Below are 19,719 nucleotides of genomic sequence, written 5' to 3' on the forward strand. Positions count from 1 at the left end.
GTTGGATGATAGCATCATGCTATCACCCCACCTTCCTCCTCTTTCTCCTTCTGCACGTAGCCTGGTGGATTTCACTTCTCATTTCACACACACACACACACACACACACACCCCTCCTCCCGGATCTGCCCTCCCATCCAGGAGTCTCCATCCACCGCTGCTCACTGCATCGCCAGGATTCACCAACAAGCTTTCAATGCAACATTTACTACTAGATTTATTTATTTTTCTGTTCGTTCAACATCATGTTTGACTGCGTGTGATTTTTACTGGTTTTATTTTTGGGGGGAGAATTTCGCTCCCCACGATGCCAAATCCAGGGACAACCCGGCTGTAACGACAAGGCGTTGCAATAAAACGGTACGTTGGATTTTTCTGTTGAAAGAGGAAACTTTGCTTGCATTAAATTAATATGTTAATACGTCGGCTTTTTTTTTTTTTTAAGCACTATAACCATCAGCTGAATACAAATGAGCAGCAGCGGAGCTAATTAACGCGCAGCCTCGATTCCTTCCTCCCTCGTCCATCACTATTTTCCTTTTGTCCTTTTTGTTTTATGTTTTTGCAAGTCGCTTTTGTAGAAGCAGCCATATGGTGTGTTGTGTGCACACCTGCACAGAGACTAATGGCTGCCAGGGCGAAATCAAAGAAACCTGCCTTTGTATCCCCACCTCATGTCACCGTGACCCGCTTTTCTTTCTCCTCTTGCTTCACTGAAGTCACATTTCAGGCCCCATTTATAATGAATCTGGTGCATTTTTAATGTTTACAAAGCATCAGCGGTACAGGAAGTGATTATAAAGGAGGATGAATGTCAAACAGGATCATCGTAATTCTGAGTCTGCCTTTTTAAACTGTAAATATGCTGACGGAGGACGGATTTAAATAGTGGAAAAAATCTAAATGGGATTCCTCTTGTTTTTCCCCTTGACTGTAAGGTCTGCTTCGATGGGGTTGCATTTAATCAGACTGTAAATAGACGTAAAGCTTGTAAAATAAGCGCACTGTGCTTATTTTGACTAAATTATTATTTTGGATAGATATGTAAAAAATAAAACATCTAAAAGCAGATTAAACATGACATTTCAGAAATGCACATCTACATTATTAAATGCAACAAAAAAAACTTGACACGGATCCTTCTGTGTATTGAATACCACTGGAATTTTTAATTTAATTTTTTACAGATTTTATTTAAGGGTGATTTGTTTAAAGCAAATTTGAGAAAAACTAACCTAAATAATTAAAAACAAAAACTATAAGCCATCCTTCACTCTGCAGCCAATACAGTTAACTGATTTAAAAAATAATAATAATAAATCACCACATCCTGATTAAAATATGACCAGAGCCGCGCGGTTCTGTGCCTTTTCCTGTCACTCCCGACCCACATCGTGACAGCAGCAGCTGAGTGGAATCGATGCTGATCCGAGCAGAGAGCTGTGGAGGGCGAAACAAAGACAATAAATAGCGGCCGCCACTTCTGAACGATCCCCATGTGCAAACAGAGCTGAAAGCCACCTGTTGTTGTAAATACACTCAAACTATCAGCGTTGTTTTCACCGGAAGAATATGTCAATACTGTGTTTTAAGTGACAAATAGGCGTTTGTTTGTTTAGTAACAGTAGTTTGGGTTTGTACTGCAGTTTGAGTTTGTGTGTCATGGCGGAAAGCTAAAGGCGGGAAGCCTGGAAGCTCCGTTAAGACCAATAAACAGGAACTCCTCGGTAGATTTACAACACTGTAAACAATTCATTTCGTCTTAAAGTAGAGATTAGGAATTAAATTAACTCTGTTAAATCAAACTATCCGCTTTTTTTCCTCATCTGTTTACATACAAGCTAGCATTAGCATTGCAGCATGTAGCTAGTAGCTACATTTCAGAAAAGCAAGAGCTTCAGTGGGTTCTGTTATTAGGAAGTCATTTTTTACTTTATTTTTTATTTCTGTGACTCTTGTTGGTACAACCTCTGTTTGCTACCATATTCCTTTGTGTTTTTAACACTAAATGGAGATAAGGATTATATTATACAATACGAAATGTTTTCCTATCCAAAATGAATAGTAAATTAACTAGAGTTTGGCTTTTATTCCCAGTTCTGAGCTCAAATAACAAAAATATCTTTAAACGGTGGGAGGGAGAAAATGGTTCTTTATGGTCTGTTTATGGATTTTTCTCATGTGGTGATGGTTGGTAGGGAGTGTAAAGTCAAAAAACATTGTCTTGTTTTGTTGTATACCAACTAATGTACAAGAAAACAAGACAAGTTTTTCAGATTTGTAATTGTGAAAAATCAAGAACCGACTGAAATCTCAAATTTATTATTCAAAACGGTGAAGATATAAAATAACTCCAGTAATTAACTCCAACTTTTGTAGTTTATTCACGTCAACCATTTCTAGCTGTAACTTACCAACATTACCAGCTACCTCAGGTTTATTTTTTTAGCACTGCAGCAGAGGTAGGTGTTACAGGAAGCCAGAAAAGCTGCAGTTTGAAACTCAGCCATTGCTTCAATGATAATGGCAATGTTTCGGATTCTCTTTTATTTTATATCATTCCTACTATCCTTAAGTATACTAACTTTTTGGTGTTAGCACTGCAGTCCTAGAAAGCTAGAGGAGCAGTGGTCTAAAACTGGTCAGCGATTGCATCAATAGTTATTAGTAACTAACTAAAACTAAATGCATCTTCCTCCGGTTTAATGTTAGCTCTGCAGCGCAGCTAAGTCTTATAGAAAGCTAGAAAAGCTTTGTACCTGAACTCCAAGCACCCATTGCTTCAAAGGCTGTAGTACCGTTTTAGTTTATTCACATGGCAGGCATTTCTAATAACAAGACATCTTCAGCTTAATTTGTAGCATTGCAGTACAGGTAGATCTCCCAGGAAGCTAGAAAACTTAAACTCAGCCATGCCTCCAAATATTCTGGGGTTGTTTCTGATCCATTTGCTGATTTTTGACATTTTTTATCTACCATTTTTAAGCTAAATTGGATCTATTTTTGGCGTTGTCACTGTAGCACAGCTATGCTCCATAGGAAGCTAGAAGAGCAGTGGTCTAAAACTCCAATCAGCTTCAAAAGTTGTGATTTGTAACTAAGTTAAACTGTTATGCCTCTTCAGGTTTAACTACAGACAGCACAGACAGGATCGGACCGGAATCAGAGGCTTAACTTTGGCGTCGTCATGGCTGTTAACATGAATCCATCTCCTGCCGTTTGGCCGGGGGAAGAACAGCCGTCGCTCCTGGATCACGACGACCCCGTTTCCAGTCAGGCAGCCGTCATCCCCATGCCGTGCGGCTCGCCGGGAGGCGAAGAGCTCCTGCACAGCTGCGGCAGCCCGACCGACACCAGGCCGCCCCGCAGCAAGTCCAAAGGAGAACTGGTGATCGTCATCAACGAGAAACTGAAGAACGGTGAGTTCACTGCAAAAACACAAAACCTCACCAAGTATTTTTGTCTCGTCTCAAATGCAAATATTTCCGCACACTTGAAATAAGACAAAATTAACTTACATTTAAGTTTTCAGCAAGATTAGGAGCTTATTTTAAGACAATAATTCCTTTTTATTGATGAAAAAATAACTTAAGTTGCAAATTATTTCACATTTTTCCCAACTTATAAGTGAAATAATCTGCCAATGGAAGTAGAGCTTTATCAGTATTAATGAATAATTATTTACTTAAAATAAGCTCTTATACTCTACTGAAAAGTTCTGAGCTTTATCTTATTTCAAGTGTACTGAGATATTTACACTAGAAACCACAAAAATATACTTGGTAACATTTTGTTTTTGCAGTGTTTAATTAGATTTAAAAGAACTATATATGTACATATAGTAATATGTACACTCAGGATTTTCTTTTAAATTATGCTTATCTTGTTTGACAGCAGAGTAGCTGAATACTCAGGATGCACACTGTAAAAAACAAAAACATTTTTCATGTTAAAATTGAAAAAGATCTGCCCAGTACTTTCTCAATATTTAATAATTTAAATATTTGTATTTAAATATATATATATATAAAAAATAGTTTTGTCTTATTTTAAGTGTACTAAAATGTTTTCACTAAAAACTAAACCAAAAATACTTGGTGAGATTTTGTGTTTTTGCAGTGTTTGACCTCGAACTGAGGCAGTGGCTGGGTGGAGGTTGGGTCGCATGCAGCTGCTTACTCAGCAAGCTCCGGGAAAGTCAAATCCCTCTGCATGGAGTCGCTCCCAAGAGAACACACACACACACACACACACACTGAACATGCTGACTTTTTGTCCTTGTCACGTTTCACGTGCAGGTAACGGGATCCACCCCGGCCCCACAGAGAGCACCTCTCCAGTGATTTCCTCCCCTCCCAGAAGGCAGCACTCCATCTCCTACCCTCACCACGCCAAAACCAGGAAGGGCAGCCGGGCGGGCTCCATCGGCTACACCGCCTTCTCGCCCCGGCCGTCGCTGTCCCGGCACTCCAGCATCGCCACTAACCCTCCCCTGGACCGAACCAAGGTCAAAGACTACCTCCTGCTGTCCGTGCTGGCCTGCTTCTGCCCCGTCTGGCCCATCAACATTGTCGGCTTCGTCTACTCCATCATGGTAAAAGCTGGTGGTGGAGAAAAGCAGCGGCATGTGGTTAGGGGTGTGGCCACTGGGGGGCACCAGAGAGAACAATTTCTGAGTTTCAAAACTCGAATATTTTTTCTTTAAAGTCAAAAATAAAGTCGTAACGCTGCGAGAGTAAAGTCATATATGAATAAAGTAGTAATATTCTGACTGAATAAAGTCGTAGTATTTTGAGCATGAAGTTGTAATATTACAAGTGAATAGTCGAAATAACATGAATAAATTCATAGTATTTTGAAAATAGTCGCAGTGTTATGAGAGTAAAGTCGTAACATTACAAGTAAATAAAGTCATAATATTTTCAGCATGAAGTTGTAATATTACAACTGAATAAAGTCGTCCTGTTTTAAGAATAAAGTCAGATGAGAATAACATTGAAATTATACAAGGTTAAAGTCATAATGACTTTACTCTCATGTTATTGTGAGCTTGTAATCTTATGACTTTATTCTTGTGATTTCCTTTTTTATCTTCTCAGTGTGGCCCTAACAATCTGTTATACTGAATTATATTTAGCTGATCAAAGCATAATTAAAATCCTCCGTTTTGGATTTTTGACTCGTCTGTGCCTCTCCGGTTCCTCGCCGCACGTCTCTGGGGAAAAGTTGTTGATAAACGAATGCTGGCGCCATCAGCAGCTAACAAACTTTTATTTATTCATGTTTTGTCTTTTCAGTCGAAGAACAGCCTGGAGCAGGGGAACCTGGACGGCGCCGTGCGTCTGGGTCGGGTGGCCAAGATGCTCTCAGTGGTCTCTCTAGTAGGAGGGACGGTCATTATCATCGCCTGTATTGTCAACCTGGCCAGTGAGTGTCCTAAATCTGACCTTTAACCCCTAACTACACCTCTTTACCCTCTGTGTATCTGTGCCCAGCTGAGCTGAACTCTCCTGTTTGTTCCACTTTAATATACCATCATGTCATCCCACCATATAGAGCTTAATCTGGCCCTAATCTGTAGCGTTGCAGCTGCGGCCGCCTGCATGCTGCGGTCCGATCGGCGCCGTCTGTTCCTCGTCCTGTTGCTTGTACCAACTGTGAAGTCTTGTTCCTGTATGTAAACGGCTCACAACATGAACGACTGTGTTCATGTTGTGTTTATTATTTTAAATAAAAAGATTCTGAGAACAGATTAGTGATCCGTGTTTGCACCTTGACCTCTTGGTAAAGATGTGGAAAAAACATTGAAATAAATGTTTAGAAAAATCCAACCTTTAGTTTGAGATTTATTAAATGCTTAAACTATAATAAATATATGTTGTTGTTTTTTTTTATAAATGAGCTGTTAGTGACAAAGTAAGCTAATTCTGTAACTAAAGCATTTTAAATCAAGCCTTTTAAAGTTAATCGAAGAAGCTCCTGATGGCCTGAGACGTAAATATGATGCGACAGAAACCAGTTTGTCTGATTCACTCTTCAAAATGGGAAAGAGCAGCGAACCCACCGTTTAAATGTTTTAGTATCTATCAAGTCCGGCCATATTTCTGTTACGCCTACAATTTTTTTTTTTTGCTTTAGATTTAGCAAACCATCTATTTTCTTGTTTCCATTTTTTGATTTATGACACTTTTTAAAAAATATGTTCGTTCTTCTTTCCCATTTTGAATATTGTCATGGGAAGAGGAACTCTTTCATTTTTAATTTAGAAGTTCATAGATGTTGGTTTATTTCAAAATGTTAAAATACACAAAAAAAAATTAATATTTGGACAATAATTGCATCAACACTGATTTTATTGAATAAAATTATTTATTTTACTGAATAAATGTACTAAAACTAAAGAGATTTCCGGGTACGATTGGAACATGATTATATTATGTTGTATTTCAGTCATATGTTCTCTTGTGTTTTCAATTTTGAAGAGAAGCTTAATATTTATACACTAGGAAAAGTCACAGGTTTTCTTTTCTTTTTGTAATTAAAAGCTTCTCCATACTTATATTGCAATAAATTAGAATATTATTAAAAATGTATTTTATTTCAGTAAATTGTCACAATTTTGTAGATTTCTGATGTTTTCAAGCCTTTTTCTATAAATTATTTTAATTTTCTGCTTCCAACCAATGAAAACGTGACACCATTATATTATATTACATTATATTCTATAAAATAATAACAGTTATCTATGACATTAGATGAACATTTTTAATAAAAAAAACATGTTTAGCACCTTCTTACAGGTTATTTTCATTTTAATTTGACAAACACGTAGAATATTCTAATTTACTGAATATGACTGCATTAATATTTCTGGTTGCAAAGTGTTAGTTTATGCCATCAGTGATTTTATAAAAAGAAAATGTTATAATTCACAACCAAATTTTATATTGCTTTAACGTTAATGTAAAGTTTATTTAAATGATTTTTGCACATCTATGCCAGAGGTTTGGAAACGGTGACGGGAACCTGAAAGGGAAAATAAATGAAAATGTATTTTTTCCGTCTATATTAGTTGAGTTTAAGCTGATTTTTATCTTTCCCTGCGTATTCGCTCAGCCTTTTGGGTCTCAGTACACCTGCGTCCTAATTGGCTCCATTTCAGAACCTCTGGGACTCGGCAGACTCTTGCTTTTCCCCCTCATTATGTAACTGTAGTCTGTAGATTACGTTGCAGATTACAGCTCTGACTAATACGCCTCCTTTTTCCTTTTTTTTTTTTAGTAAATGTGAAGACTTGAGTTTCATCCCAGGATGAAACCGGATAAGGGAAATGAACGTCTGGCCCTCACCTGCACCACCGCCTAGTCATTACCCGGATGTGTGACCAACTCCTGATTCACAGCGCTTTACTTAGATTCCTGTAATCTCTATACAGCCCCCTTAATTGTTGTGGAAGAAATGAGAATAATCCGAAATGCTGCTGCTTTCCGTGTCGAGTCGGAGGACAGAAAAATATTTTAAGCTCTACCTGCAACTGATAACAGGGAAGTGTTTACTGGCTCTACAGCATCAATCGTGACAAAATGGCTGCCAAGTCGGCCCTCCTCTGCACCAGCTTGCCTGCTAAATCCCCTCAAACGCGGATGAAGCTGCAGGATTTACAATGCAGTGGAAGAAACACTTTGAACCACACTGCGTCCGTTTTGTTCCAGACTGTCCTCTGTGACTTTCAGCACTTCAAAACGCCCCACATCTTGTGTTTGAGCCCCAGCATTTTCAGTGGTTAAAGCGGATGAAAGAGAGAAGGGAAGGGTTTAACTCGGACTAGGATTATGGAAAATCTCGCACAGAAGGCACGCTGCAAGGAGAATACGTGCCAAATAAAAAAAGAAATTCAGTGGGGAATCTGCTTGCTTTCTCTCCTGACAGGAACATGAAATGTGTTTTACTCTACGCCACTGTGAGCTGGGAGCGAAACACTGCTGTAGCAAAATCCAGTCCGGTTGGTTAAAGTGCATCGTCCATCAACTCACCTTTTTATAAAGTTTGTAAACAATCCTTTTCAGACAGAATCGTGAACCCGTTAATGAACTCTGAACTGTGTTTTAGGAGCTGCAAATGTCCGTTAAGTTTATCAGTATTCTGCTAATGTAAAAAAAAAAAAACAACCACAATTTCGCAATTGTGGTGTTTCTATTAAATAAGAAACGTAATTTAAATCACATCCTGCATAAGTTATTAAAAACATGCTGCGACACCATCCTCCTACCGCTTCCTGTGGGCTTCTTCTTCGTGGTTTGCGCCACTGTCAACATCCGGTTGTCGATGTGACTGGTGTGACGAAAAAGTGTTTCCGTTTCAGTTTTCTTAAATAAACTCATTTTGATGTGGACAAAAAACAAACAAACAAAAAAACACCTTTTTATTGAAAAGTGAGTTTTTTTTTTAAATTAGCACGTTTCCAGTAAGGACATTTATTTTTGAAATTTGAACTCATGTTTTTGATAAAACGTTTTGCTGCTATTATATTTTTAAATTAAAATTGGTTTAATTTACAAAACTGCAACGAAAACACCTTTTTCACAAGTCACATGACCAACAACCGGATGTCGCCGCTGCTGCTGCCAACCAGGAAGGGGACAACAGGAAGTGGCAGGAAGAGTCGGGCGCTGCATGTTTTTAAATGACTTATCGTGGATAATACTTATTCACGTGTTATTTTAAGTGCGTTTTTTATTTAATGGAAACACCACAATTGCGAAATTTAGTTATTTTTCCAACGTTAGCAGAATATTGACAAAGTTTTGGGCATATTTGTAATGGAAATGCAGCAACCATTTGATTACCAATCTGATCGCTTGCTATTTGCTGCAAAAGCACAAAATCTTACCAAGTATTTTCAGTCTAGTTTATAGTGCAAACATTTGAAATTAGATATAACCGACTTACAGGTAACTTTTCAGCAAGATACATGGGCTGTTTTTAAGTGAATAATTTTGTAATACTGATGAAAAAGCATCAGCTCCACTGGCAGATTATTTCACTGCAACTTGGGAAAAATGTTTTGGTTAGAATGAAATTATCTACCAGTGGAACTAGTATTTTTTAAATCAATATTAAGGAATTATTGACTTAAAACAAGCTCCTATATCTTGCTGAAAAGTTACTTGTGAGTTAGTTTTGTTTTATTTTAAGTATACTAAGTTTTTGCACTAGAAACTATATAGAAAATACTCTGCAAGATTTATTATTTTTGCAGTTTTGTCGCCAGAGATGCAGCAGTAACCTCAGTTTCTACCCACAGGTGCTTTAAAACCAGACCTACTGTAGCGTTTTCGTCCTTTAATAAACTCCCTTACGGCTGATTTTCTTTTTTTATTATTACCCTGGATGTGTTGCTTTTACGTGTATAGCCCCCCTTTTAAAGGCTAATTTGTAAAATGTTTGTTCAGAAATGTTTCTGTGGGTGAGAACTTTAGCTGTAGAACCTTTTTTGCCATATTGTGTGTTTTTAATTGACCTCTAACCTTTATCTACCTGTGATCCCGCACTGTGATTCCAACAACCGGGTTTTATTAAAACCAGGCTTTTTTTTTTCTTTTGCTGTGTACTAAATTTTATGTACCATTAATATTTTCTGTCTTATATTGTAAATTTAATTGTAATCAACTGTATGTATTCTGTAGATATAAATCTAAATAGTGTGATATTTCTCTAGTTAAATGAGTTAGCATTGTGTAGCCAGGCTGCTGGAAGTCATTGTCTTCCCAGCTGGCTTCTATAATCTTTGTGGCTATTAGCATGTTATGGATTTTTATTCATGTATGATGATGGTAACCTACAAAGAAATGCTGGCACCTGGAATATTATACTTCTGCAACACGTTCATAATAAAGACACAATGCATGTGACGCCTTTTCAGTGTTGTTTTGACAAGATAAGGAGCAGCAACAGCGCAGATGGAAGAGATTTTTTGCTTTGAGCCTTGGGGATTTCTTCATTTTGTGCTCCACCTGTGTCCCTTCCACATCAAATGATGCTCGTTTAAAGATCGCCATTTATTCCATCTTCTTTTAGAAAGGAAATTAATATGTTTAATCCTTAGGATATGTGTATTTTCGAAAATCTTTACTCGTTAGTTGTTCCCTGGCTAGTTTTAATTGTGGTGCCTTATCAAGAATTATATATATTTAACTCATACACTTCACAGGACTTTATAATTTAGTCCTACATTTTAGGAAGTACAGTCTGCATCCCATGTGATTTGGCTCAAATAAAGTTTACTATAAAGTCTGAATTTTCAAACATTTGAGCATCATTTATATTAATAACACTGTAACCATATTAAAACATATCATATAAACCTATGAGTTTTTTAAAGTACAATGTTTGTAAAACATGCATTTAATAGAAAAACATAAAAGATCTTTGGGAATCTGGTTACTGCTAAAGTAAACAATTTTTAAAATCCGGCCCAGATAATGTTTTTAATTTGTCTTTTGATATTATTTTTTGTTTTATGACAGAGTGTTAGAAGCCATCCGAATAAAAATAAAAATGACATAAAATTGCAAGAAGAAACACGTACCCTGCTAATATTACGACTTTATTCTGGAATTATTTCGACTTCATTGCTGGAATATTATGATTTTTATTCTGGTATTTTGACTTTATTGATTTTATTTTTATTTAGCAGTGAATTAAATTTCAACGGCACTATGCATCTGTGTTTCCACTGACTTTGAAACTGTGCAAATTTGAATTTAAAAAATAAATTTACTTAATGGAAACACGAAAATTTCGGTTTTTCAACTGTGTCTAAATTAGTGTACTTTACAAAACTGCAATGGAAACAGGTTTTTTAACGTCACGAGTCACGTGATCAACAACCGACGGAAAGAGACGAAGAAGACGAGAACGATGGCATGTTTTTTTTAAATGACTTATCGCGTGAACAAACGTATTCACGTGTGATTCAAATTGTGTATCTTTAATTGAAACACCGCAATTACTAAATTATTTGTTTTAGAAACAAAGTTTTACATTTGTAATGAAAACGCAGCGATTCCTCGCAGCCATTAAAACACAAGAAAAAGTTCTTCAAAGACACTCAACCTCTTCAAATTAGATTCTGTTAAAGCCCATGCAATGCAAAAAGAAAATTGAGCAAACACAAAAAATGTCACAGTAAATGTGGGACATTTCCAGAGAGCTTAGCAAGCGAAGAGCAGATTGTCTTTTGCAATTATGCACACAGACTAAGGAAAGTGGGTGAAGTATTAGTGTCTCTGTCTCTGTGCTGTGACAGTGTTTAAGCTGCAGTGATGCAAAGCGCCTGCTGCTGCTGCTGCTGCTGCTGGATGCAGCAGGCAGGGAGAAGGAACCGCTGAAGGGAGCAGCTCAGAGCCAGAGAAACTCGCTGATGATGGACTGTAATGAGAACTGGACTCTCGGATGACTTCAGCAGAAATCAAAGCTAAACCAGCTCTCATTATTTTCTCAGAGGGTTTTAAAACCCTTAACGAAGCCACTGCAAGTGAAACCTGAAACATTCCTCTCTCATCACTTTAACAAGTCTATTGCTGAGCGTACATGTTTGGAAATTACCAAGTATTGTTGGTCTAAATGTATTAGTTCACTTGAAATGAAACTTACAAGTAACTTTTCAGAAAGATATGGGAGCTTGTTTGAGTCAATAACTCCTTAATATTGATGGAAAAGTGCCAGTTCCACTGACAAATTATTAAAATGTCTAGTTATAAGTGAAATAATCTGCCGGTGGAACTAGTACTTTTCATCAATATTAAGAAATCATTTATTATTATTATTATTATTTATTTTATCTGAAAATATCTTTTGTCTTGGGAATTCAATGCAATGCAAAAACCTGCCTTTGTTATTAGAGCTACTTAAAAACATTGGTCGGTTCTTTATCATATTTAATTGCCAGATTATTTCTTTTATAAGATGGAAAAATGTCTTTTTATATGTCAAATAATCTCCCAGTAAACTAGAACTGTTTTTAATCAACATTAAGGAATTATTTACTGAAAAGTAACTTGTAAGTTAGTTTTTGTTTCATTTCAAGTGTATTAAGATATTTGCACTAGAAACTAGACCAAATTACTTGGTAATATTTGTAGTTTTTGCGGTAAATATGTACTAAATCAACACTGGGCTGCACAGTGGAGCATAAGGTCCTGGTTCAATCCTCAGCTGTGGAGCTTTCTGCGTGGAGTTTGCTTATTCTCTCAGGTACCTCACCTTCCACCTGCAGTCTAAAAATAATTGTTTGGTTAATTGGTCATTCCAAAGTGTCTTTAAGCGTGAGTAAGAGGCCAATTATGCAATTAATTGTTCTGTGCTGGACTGTCAACCTACTGAGGGAAAACGCTCCCTGTTGTCAATCCTAATAAATGAAGCTAACACAGAAGGAATGGCCTGCTAGCCACTGCTAATTAGCACTAAATTCTAGCGAAAGGTTTTAGAATTTATATTTTACAGATGTTTTCTGTAAAATATGTGAGTATTTATCATATTTCGTTCTCAACCATGAATTTAAACATCTTAACATTACAGAGGAAACATAGGGCTAACCTCCTGGATGCTAATAATTTAAGAAAATAACTGGGTTGCAATGCTAACGCAAAAATATTGCACAATTTCCCTCATTTATAGTCAAAACAGATAATTAAAAATACACTTTCATTTGGTAAAATTATGAGTAAAGCTTAAAATGATAAAACCTTGCGAACACAAACATGTTGCTGCTTTGAGTTACATGCTAATGCAAGACAACTAATGTTAGCATACAGAACCTGTCATAGCTGGGAAATAAATACCTTGTTAAAACACAATTATTTTGTTGTAGTTTCTTCTAGACGAAGGTTGTCAGTTTTTATTATCTTTCTTGTTTAAATTACAATATATTTTGGTTTTAATGAGATGTAAAAATTTTTTTATGGCAAGAAATGTTCTCATTTTAAGAAGATGCTGGTTCTGAATTTATTTCCTAGCTCTAGCAGTTAATCGCTTTGATTTGCTAATATTTGCCTAAAAAGAGTGTCTGGTGCCAATAACTGTCATTATAAATATCATAGTATATCTCCAAAATAGGATAGATAGAAAACTGAAAATGACAAATATGTTTTCTCTTTTAGATCTTACCTTTTGGGAGGGGAACAAAAGTTATTACTTTGCTAAGACGTCTGTATTACTGCTTTGCTAATTAAAGAAGCTAACTTGGAAGTAACACGTAGGGTAACATTTGCTAATTAGCATAAAATGCTAAGCTATATATTGTGGATTCTGACAGAAAATTGTAAATGTACAATAAAATGTTTTTATCTGCATCCACAAATATACATAGCAAGTTTGCATTAAAGGGGGAAAATAAAGCTAACCAATTCGATGCTGATAATACTTGAAGTTTCCTTGTTTGCAATATATAAGCTAAAAGAAGATTAATAATATAATATAATAAGATAAAAACAATCATGTGGAGAAGTGGCTTAACAAAGCAAAAAATTATTTATGAATCAAAACTATGTAAAACTGATTTGGATTCTTTCTACATGGAATTTGCATTTTCTCTCTGTCATGCCTGGGTTCTCTCTATGTAAGAAAGTAAAATGAAATTTTTATAGCACCTTTTGCAGATAAAAAACACAAACTGATTCATAGATAAAAAAAAAAAAAGCTAAACCAAAGATATACAGAAAAAGCGTTTGTTTTCTGTGTTGCGACCTGTTCTCTCGCCCCAGTGACCTCTGGAGATAAAATGATGTTTTGCATTTTTATTGGTTAAAAAATAAACACAGAGTGAATTTGTGTCGCACATCAAGAAAAAAACAGCTGACAAATAGCAAAAAAATTCAAACAAGACTGACAGAAATAAAACCGCTCTGCTAACATCTGACAACAACAATTCCTCCATCAACCATTTTTAACATTTTGACACTTAAAGTCATTGTTTTTGTGCTCAGCTAATTTTATATTTTGTTTACAAAAGGCTCAGAGGGAGATCAGTACACCCAACACGGCTGCATCCAGATGCAGAAAGTGTGTCAGAGATTATCCAGCTGGGTCGTAAATAAACACAGATGCTTGATTCAGCTTGGCATTTTTTGGATGCTCCGTTGTCAGTCTGGTGAGGAAAAAAACTTTATGTGCTACTTACTTCCTTTGCCTTTGCAGGGAGGAACAAATCTGAATTTTTATTGTGAATTTATCCAGAGGAGGTGTAATTATTCTAGATTAAGAAAAGATAGTAATCCAGCCAGAATGAATCACTTCATTTAGACCAGTTTAGTAACTTTGTTGTTTAGTTAGTGCATAATACAGCAAAGTTGTGTAGGAAACTAGTTACATTTACTTAAGTAACTTTTTGGAAAATATGTGTAACAGGGTTTTATTTTAACAATATTATAAATGTGAAGTTTGTCAAAATTTGTTCATTTATCCTTTGTATTTATTTCATTTAGAGAAGTTGTTTCTCCAGACATTTATTGGTGTATTAAGTTCTGTTACGCTGCTCTTGACGGCTGGCGGTTACCATAGCAACCAGTAACTGACAGCTCCGCCCCCTTTTTCTGTTGCCGTTGGTAACCGTGGTGCGGCTCAGGAGCTCTGTGTTTACTTTACAAATATGATATTATAACATATACTTTAGTCAAATTTAATCACATACAGTATTTCATGAGAAATATTTGCTAAGCTTTGTATACAGTTTTGACTATTATCATTATTAATGTCCATTTTAGCTATGTTTACTTTTACAACTGTTAGCCCCTGCTAACTGCTGTTAGCTGCTCATTGGGAGTTATTGCTTGTAAGGCAAGGCAACTTTATTTATATAGCACCTTTCAGCCAAAGACAATTCAAAGTGCTTATACAAAGAAGTTAAAAACAACATACAACAGAATAAAAATAAACACAATAAACATTACAAATTTAAATATAGTTAAAAAAATAAAAATAAAAATTTAAAATAAAAATAAAGTAGCTTGTTTGTAGCTTGTTTATGGAAGGGTTATGTACTTTTAAGACTATTGTACTTTTTACTTTTACTTGGTTAATTTTATTATGAAGTATTACTCTTATTTTAGTGAAATATCTGGATACTAACGTCAATAGTAATATTTACCTAGGTCAATATTTTTGTACAATCGGCTAAATGAATTCATCAGCTTTGGAATTTTATGGAAATTACCAAATAATTTTCCAGGAACCCATAAAGTACTTTTCATGAAATTAGAGATTACCAAGGAAAAGCCTGGTAACTGATTAACTCGCTTTGACTTAATTATTATTAGCTTTCCAAAGAGACAGTTTGCTGTTTATTATAAAAATAAGACAAAAAACAAACTCAAAGTGCAAAATAATGTATTTTTCAGCATTATTATGGGTTTCCTAAATAACATCACAACCATTGCAAAGATTTATCACAATAACAAAAAACTGAACCATCTTAATTAAACGTACTTATTATATAACTTTTCATGCTGCGCTAATTAAAACAAAATGACATGTATTGTCATACTTTCAAGCATAATTTGTAATTTCCCTGCAGATCTAATTAGAAATCATTGCAAAATATCAAAGGGGAACAACTTTGTAAATTAGTTTTGCTTCCAACTAATCTTACAAGACAATAACTAAAAACTAATTTAGTTTTCTCATTCAAATACAAGTGTCTAACCTGTAGGCGCCCAACAGGGGGCAGCACAAGCTATGTGTTTATCAGGTTTTTAGTTGAGCGTCACATTTGCTCCGCATGTAAAAGCGCAGACAGCGCAGTTACTGAGGATGACATCAATATGCTGATGAAGAGCTGACCTAATTTATTCTGTGTGCGCCGTGTATTTACTGTCAGTGAAAGAGACTGAGGTCATAAAGCTGATTCACGTACCTGATGGAGATCACAGACTGGAAGAAGATGAAAACATCAGCAGCATGGTGTAACTTCATATTAATGCGGTAAAGAAGCAGATTCATTGTTAATATTTACATATAAAACCCAAATGAAACCATTTTTTTACCTATTTAACGGTTTATTTAAAGCAAACGTGTGACATGATCTATAAATTCTCAAAAAGGTAAAATAACAAGTGGCTTATTTTCAAATGTTCTCATCCAGCCCTAATTGCTATTAAACTAATGAAACTCTGTAATGCAGATAGACTCTATGATAGAACAGGGTGAAGTACTTCCAGAAAAAGACAAACAAACATTGCGCACAAAGTCTTACTTATTCAGAAATTTTACTCAAGATACTTTATAAAAATATTAATCATGTTAAAAGTGCAGCGTAGTAAAACTACTCCTAAAAGTCAATTCTTTCCAAAGTTACTCAAATAAATGTAGTAACAACCCAAGTTTTTATTATATAGTGATTAAGTGCAATTATTTACAGACCCTGTAATTAACTCGCATTAAAATTTTTATCAAGTTGCACCACACTTTTTTTCTCCGGCAGAGTGTTAATGTACTTCTCTAATTATGCATTTTAATATCATTAATCACACATTTTGAACATTGACTGTGTTTCCGAGTGACAGCATCTGGAAAGGACAGATCGTCTGCGATGTAGTCGTCCAGAAATAAACGGTGACAGTGATGAAACATCAGCAGCCTTCTCTTATTTCGCACCGAGCATCTTTCCCTCCCAGCGGGAAGAAGAAAACGCACAATAATCACAAACTGTGCAGAGGGGCTGCATCTCCCCCGGCCTGACTCGGCTCCTGATCCGGTCAGTCAGCTCTGCTAGTGACCGCCTGTATTTTTACATAAACACTGTGATGCACTGAGTTCATGGAAGGTGAGCCGCAAAGTAAAACTTTACATGATTTCATGTCAGATTTAGAAATTATTACATTAAATGTATTTAAGAGAATGGACCTTACCAAGCTCCGCCCACAACCGACCCACGTGACCGCAAGTCTCACAAACAAAGCCTCGCGGCGCCTTGTTTCTATGTAAACATGACTGATTAGTGCATCGTTTCTACCGGATTTTCACAACATATCATCCACTACAATGGACAGAGGAACTAACAAGTTCATGTCATCATCTGGGAGGAGGTTACTGGTTTCTCAGTCACAAGCTGGTTGCAAACCTGAGGCCAGCAGGTGTCAGTCAGTTATGGTAGATTTGAAATTTGGTTTGATGACGTCAGTATGAGAAGCTACAGACTGATAGGAGGAACCAAAGAGCTCTGTAAAGGTAAAGGCAAATCTTCTGAAGTTGGGATATAATTAATTTAATTTCACATAATTACCGCGGTAGAAGCCATTTGTTGTGTATGAAATATATTTGTTCCGGAAATTGTTCCGCGTTGAAAAGCGGCCCCTCTGGTTCTTCCATTGACCGTTTGGATATGACGTCACGCTCTTCAGAACTCCGCCCACTCCGCCATGCGGGGTCGTCAAAACAACGAATCAAGCACTGCATTATGGAGAAGGTGCGTCATTGGTAACCATAGAGACAATGCCGCACCGTCATGTAGCCTAGCATGTATGGAAAAACTGGTTAGCATCTCGTCTTTTGTACGTTTTTAAAGCTGCTCCGGTGTAAAGGGAAACGTAGTGATATAAATCATGTGGTGTGAATTCAGACAGTCAGTAATTAACACGTGTGGAGGGAGGAGGTATGGGTTGGTTTCTAAGCTAGCTATATCCAAATTAATTAAATACCGCCGTCTATGAGCCCCAACCAGGTGTGTTACATTCACAGACAAATTAGCTCGACTTAAACAAGCAGAAGCCACGAATAAACTGGCAAAAACAACTTTGGAAAACAGTTTCAGTCGCTCTGTTCAAAACTCCCGTCCCTCATTTCCGACGTCCATCATGGCGCCTCGAATGATTTAGTGACGTAGCTGCAAATGGGCAGTAGGCCCTGACATAAAGTATTGAAAAAATGTCCAAGTGTCATTAAAATACGAATTTACAGCTTTTACTTGATCCATTAAAGTTGTAGGTAGTATATAACTTTTATTAAAAATATTAAATATTTTCTAAGCGGAAATAGCGGAGTCAGTCGCAACATAGACAAAATAATTTATATTTATTTAATTTTAGTTTTTATTAGTTTTTTTTCTTTACACCCTTAATTATGTTTTTAATTGATTTATTTTTGTATTCTTCCTCTGCAACACTGTACTTAGTACTTATGGGTTCAGGACGATTGTAAGAGAAAGTATTTCATGGTTTTTTTCTGTAATATATTCAAAATTTCAATAAAGAAATTGATGGAAAAATATATGAAATATTTTTATATACTTGTTAAAATATGTAACAAATATTTACATATATTTCTTGTCTTAACGCTGTCAATCAACCCATGTACTTTCTGCTAAATGTACTAATGCTGGAAATGTGATGGGACACATTTGCACCCCAAAATTTATAAAACGCAGTAATAAATTTAAAAAAAATAAAGTTTGTTACTTTTTACTTCGGAGGAATTGTGGTATATGTTTTTTTTTTTTGTTTTAAATAATTTCTTTATTAATTAGTGACTGTTTCCCATTCAAATGGTTGAATTTTCTATTTGAAATAAAAGATTAATTTCTTTTAGAAATCCTTACCAGTTTCCAATAAACATGGAGCTTATTATGCATCTTGCTTCTCTATGTAGTTCTTTGTAATCTTTTAATTTGTTTTTATAAAGTAAGCATTGTTCTGCTCACCTGTTAGAAAAGAAGCTGCAGTTGCAGGTCCAGGACACTAGGTGGCAGTATTTAGCTTTATTGAGTTGCCGCTGGGCTGCGCATAAACCGCAGAGATTCACAGAGGCCACTTTGCAACCAGTTATTTATAAATAAATGCTTTATAAAGAAACAAACAACCATGCCCACTTTCCAAAACAACAAATATTCAAAACAGTTAAAACACCAAAAGTATTTACATATAAACACCATTATTATTATTATTATTTATTATTGTTAGCATTAGCCTGATTCACCACAGATAAAACCTGCAGCTTGGTAAAATACAGAGGTACCACACAACACTGTTGTTTTTAAAACAATTCATCACTGATTTGTGTTAGACAAACAGGCTGATAGTGTCATTTATTAATTAAACCGCCGCCATCTGCTTTATTTTTATACATATATATAAAAAACAAAGCATCGACAGAAATATCAGAGCTGACACATCAAACAACTGTTACAGACGTCGAAATGCGAGTTAGAATAAAACTCTTCTCTTACTCCATCAACATCAAACATGCAAACGACTCACACAAACCATGGACATTAAAAGAGCCAATTATCCTATCAGCCTGGGCCCAGTGACAGGCAGATCAATAGCTGGGGAACGTCCGGCAGGATTAAGACCACTTGGAAATCTCTGGAAGCATCAGGGAAGAAAAGAAAGTTATTGCCAGGGACTTCAAGATTTAATGTCAGGAGTTAGTGGAAATAACTGACAGGATTTAATAAAAGCAAGCAAAGCTGGCTGGAAGTCAAACTGCAGGATAATTAAAACTCCCTCCCTGATGTCACACACACTACATGCAGGATTTCTCGTTAAATCAGATCACATTACTGCCTTTAGATTCTCCAAACAGACATGAACGCCTGTGAATGTTTTTAAAGGGGACCTATTATGCAAAATTCATCTTTTGCACGTTTTTATACTTCCACACGGCAAAAACACAAAATCTTTCCAAGTATTTTTGGTCTAGAATAAATACCCACCTGTTAGAGTTGAT

General features: G+C 36.0%; 1 protein-coding gene across 1 annotated transcript; it reads left to right on the forward strand.

Annotated features, from left to right (window-relative positions):
• The first annotated feature begins 90 nt into the window (after positions 1 to 90).
• Positions 91 to 8,208, forward strand: prrt2 (proline rich transmembrane protein 2). The gene is made up of 5 exons (XM_005810609.2): positions 91 to 360; positions 3,125 to 3,419; positions 4,299 to 4,594; positions 5,298 to 5,427; positions 7,282 to 8,208. The coding sequence occupies exons 2-5, from the start codon at positions 3,188 to 3,190 to the stop codon at positions 7,296 to 7,298; spliced, it is 675 nt and encodes a 224-aa protein (XP_005810666.1). The 5' UTR covers positions 91 to 360; positions 3,125 to 3,187; the 3' UTR covers positions 7,299 to 8,208.
• Positions 8,209 to 19,719: the final 11,511 nt, after the last annotated feature.

The sequence above is a fragment of the Xiphophorus maculatus genome, chromosome 10 (genome assembly GCF_002775205.1).
Source record: "Xiphophorus maculatus strain JP 163 A chromosome 10, X_maculatus-5.0-male, whole genome shotgun sequence".
In the NCBI taxonomy this organism is placed as follows: Eukaryota; Metazoa; Chordata; class Actinopteri; order Cyprinodontiformes; family Poeciliidae; genus Xiphophorus; species Xiphophorus maculatus.